Source organism: Arachis stenosperma, chromosome 8 (genome assembly GCF_014773155.1).
Source record: "Arachis stenosperma cultivar V10309 chromosome 8, arast.V10309.gnm1.PFL2, whole genome shotgun sequence".
NCBI classification, from domain to species: Eukaryota; Viridiplantae; Streptophyta; class Magnoliopsida; order Fabales; family Fabaceae; genus Arachis; species Arachis stenosperma.
Genome location: NC_080384.1, coordinates 41,513,154 through 41,525,405, shown reverse-complemented (window position 1 = coordinate 41,525,405; position 12,252 = coordinate 41,513,154). Strand labels below are relative to the sequence as shown.

General features: G+C 33.0%; 1 protein-coding gene and 1 long non-coding RNA gene across 2 annotated transcripts; both read left to right on the top strand.

Moving 5' to 3' along the window:
• Window positions 1-485: 485 nt before the first annotated feature.
• Window positions 486-4,651, top strand: LOC130946771 (uncharacterized). Its single transcript, XR_009072355.1, has 3 exons — window positions 486-3,612; window positions 3,832-3,894; window positions 4,016-4,651. It is a non-coding gene; the product is annotated as an uncharacterized LOC130946771 (long non-coding RNA).
• A 2,574-nt stretch (window positions 4,652-7,225) lies between these two features.
• LOC130943923 (uncharacterized) lies at window positions 7,226-11,551 on the top strand. Its single transcript, XM_057872012.1, has 7 exons — window positions 7,226-7,677; window positions 7,964-8,191; window positions 8,957-9,030; window positions 9,141-9,300; window positions 9,863-9,982; window positions 10,090-10,198; window positions 11,149-11,551. Exons 1-7 carry the CDS (start codon window positions 7,456-7,458, stop codon window positions 11,328-11,330), a joined length of 1,095 nt encoding a protein of 364 aa, XP_057727995.1. The 5' UTR covers window positions 7,226-7,455; the 3' UTR covers window positions 11,331-11,551.
• Window positions 11,552-12,252: the final 701 nt, after the last annotated feature.

Below are 12,252 nucleotides of genomic sequence, written 5' to 3'. Positions count from 1 at the left end.
AGAAAGTGAGGATAACTTTTTTAATATAACTTTTTCATTTGAATAATGACTTGTGATATCTAAGTACTCATGATTTTTTTCATTCATTATTTCAATTTAATATCTATTTTGGAGAATATCTTTAAAACTCAACAAGTTCCTTAGAGATTTAATAGATAATAGTGCACTATTTATTATGAATTTTATTCTTTCGAAAAATAAAATTATAGCTCTTTCCAAACCTTCTATCACATTGCCTAAGCCAATAATGGTATTAACCATTGTTCTGAAAATCGAACCGGACCGGCCAGTTTGACCGGATTAACCGAAAATCGGTCATCTATCTGGTTTGGTTGATGTGAAAAATTGTCCTGCAAAAAATTGGTTTAAAAACCGGTCAAACCGGTGGTTAACCGATAAACCACATGAACTATCTGGTTTTTTTTCGGTTCAGTACTATTAATATATATATATGTAAAAAAAAAAAATCAAACGTCCAGAATCAGAACCCTTCACCCACCCCTGCCCCTTTCTCTTTCTCTCTCTCTGGGCAAACCCTAACGACGGTAGGAACCCAGCCCCATCCCATCGTCGAGCTCTTCTCTTCCGATAGACGATGTTGTCACCGCCGGCAGAGACAGATTTGGGTGCCGTCGTCGCTCGTGGAAGGTTTGCTCGCTTCTTGATCCTCTTCTCCTCAACGTCGAGTGCTTGCTCGGAACTGTTGGCGGCGCCGCTGCGAAGGGCTTCTCCGTTGTCGTCTCTGCTTGAGTTGTTGGTGCCCATCTCTCTCTTCGAGTCATCTTTCTTCGAGTCATCTCTCTCTTCGAGTTCTCTCTATCCGAGGCTACGAGCTCTTTCTGTCTCTCTCTCTGCGACGTCTTTCTCTGATCGGCTGTGGAGTATTTGCCGCGCCGTCACCTTCCTCCCTCGCCGCCGATAAGCACTACTACCTCAATTTATTTTGTTAATTTTATTTATTCTGATTTTTGAGTTGTTAGCTGTTGATTTTTCAGATTCTGCGTTGTTGATGAACATTGTTAATGCTAGAATTTTTTCAATTCTGAGTCGTTTATGTTGGTTTTTCTGATTGAGTTGTTAATTTTAGTTGCTGATTTTGTCTGATTCTGAATTGTTGATGGTGGTACAGTAAACTTGTTTTTCATCACTTCTCATCTTTCAGTAGCACAAATATATTTCTTTCAATAGCACTAAAAATTGTTATTTTTCATTGCTATCTTCTGCATTTAATTTCTGTTGATTGCTGCTGTCTTTTACTTTTTAGCTTTTAATTTTGTTAATTAAATGAATTAATCAAGTTTTTTTTATACTGTTTTTGTAAGTTTTAAATTATGTTTTTGTTCTATTGTTAATTTGTAAATGTAATTTGATTTCGTAATATGTTTGTTTGATTTCATAATATTTTTGTAATTCTGTTTGTTTGTTCAAATTATGATTATGTTTGTTCAAAATTTAAATTATGATTATGTTTGCAAATTCAATGGTTAGTGGTTATTAGTGATTTATTTCAATTGTTTGTTATTTTTATTATTAGGTTATAGATTGAAATTTTAAATTTTAAATTTTATTAGGTTAAATTTTATTGAAATTTAAATATTTAAAATTATATATTAAATTTTTAATAATTTTATTTAATATTTAATTAAACCGGTTGAACCCCGGTTGAATCCCAGTCGAACCATTAAACCTGTGAACTAGTCGTCTCACCGGTTTATTGACCGATCCGGTTTTCACAACCTTGGTATTAACACATTTTTCTTTTGGTACAAGATGAATAAAACATATATTACTTTTAATAATGGTAAGTGAACTTGCACTATTTGTAAGACAAATATCTTTATTATATGTCATTGCTATTTTTTTGAAGACAAATAATAATAATAATAATAATAATAATAATATCAAAAAATAAATAAAGGTGTATGCACAGTAAAATTGTATTCTTGAATGGAACTGTTTGTTTAAGTAACACTGTACAAAAGAATAGTATCATATACTAAAAATATTATTATTATTATTATTATTACTATTATTATTTTATAATTTGTGACATATTTAATGATTTTTTAAAATTTTTTAAACATAAATATTAATATTTTATTAAACATTATTTATATACATCATACTTGAAACTCAAATGCCTAAGAAAAAACTTAACAAGTTTTTTATATTATTTTATGGCATAAGTACTTAACGAATTCAAATATTAAACTTTTTTATCATTGATGAAATGACCAATATTTTCTTCAAGATTCTCAAAGAAATTATATACTTCATAATTAGTGGTATAATTTTCAGCAACATCCTTTGAAACAAAATTTGTCTCCTCTCATTTGTCATCTTTCTTTAAAGATTCTTGATAAAGATCAACTAAGTGTCTTGAGGTACGACAGGTACGTGACCAATGACGTTTTCCACCGCAACAGAAACATTTATTCTCTATTGATTTATTTTACTCATTATTTTTTTCTTTATCCCACTTCTAGTGAGATCATTTCTTGTGAAAATAATTTTTCTTCCTCCCATCATTTTTCTTCTTACCAAAGTCTTATCATTTACCTCTTATGGGGTTATAATTTGCCGCATTTATTTCAGGAAATAGGCCGGCGCCAACTGTGCGCGCATCATGATTTATTAAAAGTAATTCATTATTTCGTTTAGCAACAAGAGCACAAAAATTATATCTGAATATTTTTTAAATTCTTTTTCTCAATACTGCAGCTGCCTGTTGCAAGAGCACTTTCGAGGCACAGAAAGTTAAGAAAGTTTTTTCTAACATGTCATTATCATATCTTTTTTCCACATAATTTCGTTCATGAGATAATTCGGAACATGGCTGAATCATATTCATTTATGAATTTAAAATTCTGTAGACACAAATGCGTTCATTTATATCAAGCTTGAGGAAGTATCACTGACATTTGATAATTATACTTTTCTTCAAGATTCTTCCAAAGATCTGTAGAATCTTTTAATGTGAGATACTCATCTTTCAGACTTTCATCAAGATGACGACGAAGGAAGATCATGACTTTAACTTTATCTTTTGGAAATTTTTTATTATCATATTTAATGATATCTCCAAAATCTGTTGAATCAAAATGGATTTAACATCAAATATTCATGATAAGTAGTTATCTCCAAATATATTATGACCATTAAGTTCAAGATGAAAGAGTTTTGATATATGTAAATTTATTACATGTGTCTTCCTAAATTTTTATCAAAGCATTGTGCTGATAACGTATACCCCATACAAATATTCATTGGATCATTTAGATATCTTTAGTCCTTTAGGGACTTTTATATAGATATCACGATCTAATGATCCGTATAAATAGGTTGTTACCACATCCATTAGATGTATATGTAGTTTATAGTATGCGGATAAATTGATCAAATAATACAATATTATTACATCTACTACAGGAGAATATGTTTCTTCATAATCTATACCGGGCCTTTGTGAAAAACTTTGCACCACAAGTCGAGTTTTGTAGCGTACAACTTCATTCTTCTCATTTTGTTTTATCACAAATACTCATTTGTATCCAATAGGTTTTACATCTTCTGGTGTACGGACTATAGGTCAAAAGACTTCACGTTTTGCAAGTGAGTCTAACTCAACTTTCATAGCTTCTTCCCATTTTGGCCAATCATTTATTTGTCGACATTCTTTGACTATTCTTGGCTCAAGATCCTTACTTTCATGAATGATATTTAATACCACATTATATGCAAATATTTCATTGATAATTGTCTTATTTCGGTTCTATTTTTTTCCTATAAAGACATAATTTATCGAGATCTCATAATTTTCACAATTTTTAGTATTTTCAGGTACCTGAACGTCTTCTGGCGTCAAAACTATATCAAAGTTTTGAACAACTGCAGGTGTATTTACTATGTCTTTATCTTTTTCAATTGGAATAGTATATACCTCTTTTCTTTTTCGAGAATTTTTGTCTTTAGAACCGACAGGCTTACCACGCTTCTGACGTAAATTTGTTTTTAGTGGCCATTTGTCCGACTGGAAGATCAATTCAAATTGGAGCATTTCAGCTGGTATATAGGATTTAGTTATCCTTTTCATATCAGAAAATGTATCAGGCAATTCATTTATTATTATTTACAAATGTATAATCTTTTGAACTTCTAGTTCACATTGTCTTAATCGAGGATCTAAATGCATCAAGGATGATGCATTCCAATTAAGTTCCTTTTCATAAAGCTTATTCTCTCCCCCTAATTTTGAAAATTTTTTATAATCAAAATGATAATCCGCAACTCGAGCTTTAAAAACATCTTCAGTTTGTATCTCAAGATACCTCACTATAGAGGGAGAATCATATCCAACATATATCGCTAATTTTTTTTGGGTCCCATTTTGGTGCGAAAAGGTGGTGCAATAGAAACATAAGTAATTATAGGCGTTTAATAAGTGATTATACTAACCCATTTTGTGTGTGAACATTAGCTACTGGATGTTCAATGCTTATTCCATTAGCCAAACAATAAGCATAAATGGTTTGGAAAGTAAATTCACCAGCATTATCAAGATGAATTGCTTTGATTGAATTTTTTGGAAACTGTGCTTTTAATCGAATCATTTGAGCAAGTAATCTCGTAAATACCATGTTGTAAAAAGACAATAAGCACCTATGTGACCATCTCGAAGATGTGTCTATTAGGACGTTAAAATATCTAAAAGATCCACACTGTAGATGAATAGGTCCACATATATCACTTTAAATCTCTTTTAAGAATTTAGGAGACTCAAATCCAATCTTTACTGGTGATGACCTTAAAATTAGTTTTTCTTGAGAACATGCAACACAACATATTCACTAAATTTAAGAATCTTCTGATTCTTTAGTGAATGTCCATGGGAGTTTTCAATAATTTTTCGCATCATGGTTATTCCCGGATGACCCAATTGATCATGCCTATTTATAAATTCATTTGGACTAGTAAACTTCGAGTTTACAATGAAATGTGATTTAATTGTACTAATTTAAGTATAATATAATCCAGATGAAAATGAGGGTAACTTTTCTAATATAACTTTTTATTTTTGAATCATGAGTTGTGATACATAAGTACTCATGATTTTCCTCGTCCATTGTTTCAATATAATATTCATTCCGGCGAATATCTTTAAAACTCAACAAGTTTCTCAGATACTTGGTAGACAATAGTGGATTATTTATTATGAATTTTGTTCCTCCGGAAAACAAAATTATAGCTCTTTCAGAGCCTTTTATCACATTGTTTGAGCCAATAATAATATTAACATATTCTTTTTTTGGTACAAGATGAATAAAATATATATTACTTTTGAGAATGGTATGCGAACTTGCACTATCCGCAAAGCAAACATCTTTATTATATATCCTTGTCATTTTTTTCAAAGACAAATAATAATAAAAAAATGAGTAGTAGTACATGCACAGTAAAATTATATTTCTGGTTGAAATTATTTTTCTAAAAAATACTGTACATAAAAATAGTGTCATATACTAACATTTTTATCATTATTACTATTATTATTATTATTTTAAATCTTAACACATTTAATAATTTTAAAATTCTTAAACATAAACATTAATATTTTATTAAACATTATTTATATACATCATACTTGAAATTTAAATAGTAAATACATTGAAAATAAAACTTAACAAGAAACTTTTTACATTATTTATTTACGTGATTACTTTAATAAACCCACATGTTAAATTTTTCCAACATTGATCAAATGGCTAATATTTCCTTTAGGATCCTCAAAAAAATCAGATACTTCATAATGAGTGGTGTAATTTTCAGCAACATCCTTTGAAACAAACTTAGTCTCCTTTCTTTTGTCGTCTTTTTTTAAAGATGCATGATAAAGAACGAATAGGTGCCTTGGGGTACGACAGGTACGCGACCAATGACCATTTCCACTACAATGAAAAATATTTATCCTCTGTTGATTTATTTTGTCCATTGTTTGTTTCTTTATCCCACTTCTGATGAGATCCTTTCTTGTGAACATAATTTTTCTTCCTTCCATAATTTTTCTTGTTACCAAAACTTTGCCATTTACCTCTTTTGGGGTAATGATTTACCGCATTTACTTCAGGAAATGGGACGGCGTCAGTTGGGCATATTTCATGATTTTTTAAAACTAACTCATTGTTGCGTTCAACAACAAGAAGATAAGAAATTAGCTCAAAATATTTTTTAATTTTTTTCTCGATACTGCTGCTGTAGGAGCACATTCGAGATATAGAAGGTCGAGAAAATTTTCTCTAACATATCATTATCAATTATCTTTTCTCCACATAATTTCATTCTTGAGGTAATTTGGAACGTTGCTGAATTGTATTCATTTATGGATTTAAAATCCTGTAGACGTAAGTGCGTCCACTCATATCAGACTTGAGAAAGTATCACTGTCTTTTGATGATTATACCTTTTTTCACAGATCTGCGGGATCTTTTAGTGTGAGATATTCATTTTTCAATCCTTCGTCAAAATGACGACGAAGGAAGATCATTGTTTTGACTTTATTCTTCTGAGATGCATTATTTTCAACTTTAATGGTATTTCCAAGATCCATTAAATCAAGATGGATTTCATCGTCTAGTATCCATGATAAGTAGTTGTTTTCAGATATATCAAGAGCATTAAATTCAAGATGAAAGAGTTTCGACATAATAAAAATTTATTATCTGAGTCTTCTTAATTTGATCAAAATCGCGTATTCATAACTTGTTGTGAAATAAATAAATAATAAAGAGAAAATAAATATAAAATAAAAAATTTTATTATTAATATTCACCATAATTAATATCTCAATATAATAGAAATAATTTATATATATATATATATATATATATATATATATATATATATATTAATATATATATAATATATATAGTACCGTCTATATTAAATTTTAGAAAAATAGTGCCGTCTATATTAAAATTTTATACCATTCAAATAAACTTAATTAGAGGAATGGTTTGTCATCATCTACATTATAACAAAATTGAGCCTTTTCAAACTTTATAAAAATAACAAATTTAGCCATCTATATTAAAAAAAAATCACGTATCATTAAAATTAAATGGGCATCCATATTAACACTAGATATTTTTCAATATTTAATGCATGTGTAATAACATGATTATGAAGGATCAGGAGATGAATAACGATCCATCATTAACCGTTTAAACAGCAACCGCTACGTCAGCAAACCAAATCCACCACCCAACCTCCCTTTCTCTCTCTCTCTGCTTCTGTGTGATGCTGTGCGGAGCCTAACACGGACACGTTCCCCTCTTCTCTCTCATGCACATGCACACACCACACACATCAAATTTCAATTTCAATTCACTCGTTATAATTCTTCTACAATCCCTAATTTCCCAAAACCCCTCCATAAACCCCACCAATTGAATCAACAAAATGAGGATCCCGACAAGAATTGCAATCACTCTCACACACTCTGCTAGCGCTGCTTCCAATCATAATCGCAGCTGCTACTCCACTTGCCGCGCCGTTCTTGTTCCCTCATTCGGCGGTCCCGAGGTTCTGCAACTGCACCCCAACGTCCAAGTCCCTCCCTTGAAGCCCAACGAAGTTCTCGTTCGCTCTCGCGCCGTTTCCATCAACCCCTTGGACACTCGCGTCAGTTATACTCACTCACTCACTCTCTCTCTCTCTCTCTCTCTCTCTCTCTTAGAGTAGATGCCAATTTCAGATTCCTTTATTCCTCCATTTCTTCAATCATTCGTTTCTAAATTTGGATTTTACTCCATTCTTGTCTTGTATAGTTGCATCTCTAATTTGTGGAGATTCGATTCTTGCATTGACCCTGTTCCGGATTCATTGACTTTAATTTTCCAGCTCGTTTCTTTCTATTGAACAATGTGGATGTTTTGGAAAATGCTGAATCGAGTTTGTTTTGGCTCAGATGCGTTCTGGCTATGGGCGTTCCCTTTTTGAGCCGCTCTTGCCTATCATCTTGGGCCGCGACGTCAGCGGCGAGGTTGCAGCCGTTGGAGCTTCGGTGAGGTCGGTGAGCATCGGACAGGAGGTTTTTGGGGCTTTGCATCCAACTGCTGTGAGGGGTACTTATACTGATTATGCTATTCTACCTGAAGATGAGATTACTCCAAAGCCTAGTTCACTTTCGCATGTGGTAAGTGTCTTTAGCAGGGAATGTTGATTTTAAATGCAAGTTGTGATTTCATGTGCCATTGACGAAAATCAGAAATTGGTCTTGTTGCATGTGATATTTGGAGCTCTCTTGTTTCTGTTTTGGTCCCAAGCTTTATTTGGAAATTTTATTGTTCTTCCTTTTTCCATCAGCTATGTGTGGCCTATTGATTTGATGGATCGTGGGCCTAAATTAATTTGAAACACAATATTTGGTGAAGGGAATTTGATAGTAGAAGTGTGTTTGGAAAGACCGAGTGTAAATAATTTGGTCGCTTATTTAAAGAATGAATATTTGATGTGTAAGTGGCCAAATATGTTTTAATATAGAGCTGTCTATTAGTCAATTTGTACAATGGTTCGGCAACAGTGATTGGCTTATATTATGATCAAGACTTAATCATAACTGAATTTTGAATATGAAAATGGCAGTACATTGAAAAACATAATTATTTTAAGATCTGCAGCTAGAAGAAAACATTTGAAAATGTGCTGGCCTGTCCTATAGATTATGAAACATTTGCATGCTTTATAGGCTCAATTCACATAAAATTTAGTTTCTTTAGGACTTCTTGTAGACTATGTTAATCAGGAAACATATCCAACTTCTTTATCTGTCATGTTGATCTGTTCAAAATGTGAGCCACATATCATCCAAAATGTTCTTATTTCTTGGAAACCCTTTTGTCCTTCCTAACCGAGAGATATAAAAATTGAAAGCATGTTTGCTGATATTTTTATCTTATAGGAAGCAAGTGCAATACCTTTTGCTGCACTAACGGCTTGGCGTGCTCTAAAAAGTACTGCCAGAATAACTGAAGGGTATGATTTCAATTGGATGAATTTAAGTTTTCATCTTATACCCTCTAAATTCATCTTGCTGAGACCTCTTTTTGTTTTACTTACTAATATCCTTTAGTTTACCTCAACAGACAAAGGATATTAGTAGTGGGAGGTGGAGGAGCAGTAGGTTTTGCTGCAATTCAGATTGCAGTAGCTACTGGTTGTCATGTTGCAACCACTTGTGGAGGTCAAAGCATTGAGCGACTATTAGCAGCTGGTGCTGAGCAGGCTGTTGACTATATTACTGAGGTGGTTATGAATCTTTTTTGGATCATATTACTTGCCATGTTCAGATATTTCAATTATGACAGAAAATGTTACTGAAATTCTTTGTTCTGATTTCTGGAAGCAAATTTCATGAATTGGAAAGTAAATTAAACTTTCATCATTGAAATCAGCTAATTTATTTTAGTGCGATTGTTTAACTGCACTTTTAATGTAGCAACAATTATTTCTAAGCCCTTATCCTGATGCAATACATCAGGTAAATGGAACAAAATCCTGAATCCTATAAGTATTTTAATACTGTTAGTCCATAAGGGAAACTCACTGGATGAGTAAAACTTAGTAAGACGTGATTAACATAAACCCCAAACCCAAATACAACCCATACATACATGTAAAATAGGTGGACTATGTTATATAAGTAGCAGGTTAGTAAAGCTAATAACTATATAATATGATCATCCAGCATGTTATGAAAATACAATCAACCCCAAATCAGATAATTTGATCTTTGAATGTATGCTTTCTTGATGCCAAACATCTTGTTTAAGACCTGGTTTGTCGTGAATCTCATCTTGAGTGACAGGATGTGGAGGTAGCTATAAAGGGGAAGTTCGATGCTGTTTTGGACACGATTGGTGTGCCAGAGACAGAAAGGATGGGCATTAATTTTCTGAAGCAAGGTGGGCACTACATGACACTTCAGGTAGGTGATTAAAGTTAATGATAAATGGTCACTCAAGAATAATCTTCTAGATTTTTTCCCTTTGAAAGCAATAGCTGCGCTTCAACCTTTCTTTTCTTTCCTTGAAGGGTGAGGCAGCATCTTTGGCTGATCGGTTTGGACTGGCAGTTGGGCTTCCTGCAGCTAAAGTTGCCGAGTTACAAAAACAGATTCGATACCGATACTCTCATGGAATAGGTAAAAAAATGCCCCTGGTACATTTCGTTCTTTTGCTTTAACATCATGTATGCCACTTTTTTGCTATGCAATTTCTGTTTTCCCTTTAACAGTGTTAGATTGTCCTGAGAAATAGAGGAAAAGTGGAATCATGTATGTTGCTAAGTGTTCTTAGGTCAAGGTGGCTTGAGAACTTAAATAACATTAACAGATAATCGAGGGGAAATTTGAGCAGGGACGGGGCCCATTATACTTGCCTCACCATTGGATAACTCACAAGTAGGGTTAAATAGGGGCCCATTATACTTGCCTCACCATTGGATAACTCACAAGTAGGGTTAAATGTGAGTGCTGCCCGTGCTTAGATTGTTGGAACTAAATTTAGTTTTATGGCTTGCTTTACAAACAATCCTTAAGGCTCAATCTCAACTGATTAAAAGTTTAAGAGCTTCTCTACTTAGACATAAATTGAGCGTCTTGTCTATAAGGAAACAATCTATTGAAAATATAATTTACATATCAATACTATAACCGTACACTATCTTACTAAAGTTACATAATAACGAAAGAATATTAGAGTTTAGTACAATTATAGAAACCGACACACACTTGTTGAAAAATGGCTCAAGAGCTACTAACTCAAATATGATCAAGCTTAAACATGGCTGATTTTTCATTTAATAAATGAGCTTTACCCAAGAATCACTCTTTCGGAGGAGGTGCTCTCCCTACTATGGTGTCTGGTTTATCTAATTCTGGCAGTACATTTGGACTTCCCAGCTCTGCCGTTAATAGTTTAGTATTCATGCCGATATCCACTGATATGATATAATTAACTCTATTGATTCCGCTGGATGTTCGTAGTTAAGGTTAGGGTTTATTTCGATACTGTTTTTTAACCAATATTTACAAATGCTGTGAAGTATGAAGTTTATGTTTAATATGTAATTCCCCCCTTTTTTATGGTGCAGATTACTCATGGACATACATGAGGGCTGACATAGAAGGTCTAATTGAGATTCGAAAGCTATGTGAAGCTGGAAAGTTGAAGATACCTGTTGATAAAACATATCCCATAACACAAGTAAGGGAGGCTCATGAGGCAAAAGACAAGAAGTTGATTCCAGGTAAAGTGGTGCTGGAACTTGATTAACATTCTCAACCTATCGGGAGTTTACTTAAACCAGATTTTTTCCTTCAATAGATTGTTCAACATAATTGAGAATTGGATAGTGCTCTCTCTCCCCCACCCCCACCCCCGCGTAAATCTCTTTTTTTCTTTGTTTCCCCTGTATGTAAGGGGAACCTTTTTATTTATTTGTAAATTTTGATTCATAATATCCAATAATAAAATTCTGTAAATTGGCTTGAGAATTTTGTGTGATGCTGAGGTTTACAACTGTTCACTTTTTTAGTTATGTTCACTAGTGAAAAGTGCTGGCATGATATAACAGCACTAGAAGTTTGATGTGTCAATTGCACTCCCCCGTCAGTACCAAATCCATGTTCTTTTGAATTGTGACATTGAAAGAGAACATTGCTCAATTATTAGCAGAAAAATTGCAAATTGTATCAAGATTTGGTGCTGGAGGGTAGAGAATTACGCATCTTTTGTTATCAACATTGTTAGGCAGCATTTGTCCTTTCGCTTTATTTTACCTTATATGAACAAGCTATGTTCCCTTCTTTCTTGATCAAGTGTGGCACTCGTGTGGTCGTGATCCATATACGTTAACAAAGAAGTGTCTAGATTAAAGGTTGTAATGCCATTATTCGAAATGCAAATGTTCAATAATATATAGTCTTGTGGGGGCATAATCTAACATGGGTTGTATAGAGTGTGACACACTTTGACAAGGCACAGCGATGGTCACCAAAACCAGCTGGGAGAGAATGGACTACAATGGCATACGTAGTTACGTACGTAGAATGCAAATTAGGTTGTCCCTTTTTATTCGCTTATTATTATTATACTACACACTAATCAGCTTAATAATTATTGACGTCCTTTTTAAGCTACAAGGAAAGGTACCTCAAAAAAACTCATTGGCCCACCCTTTTGGTGTTGGCTTTAT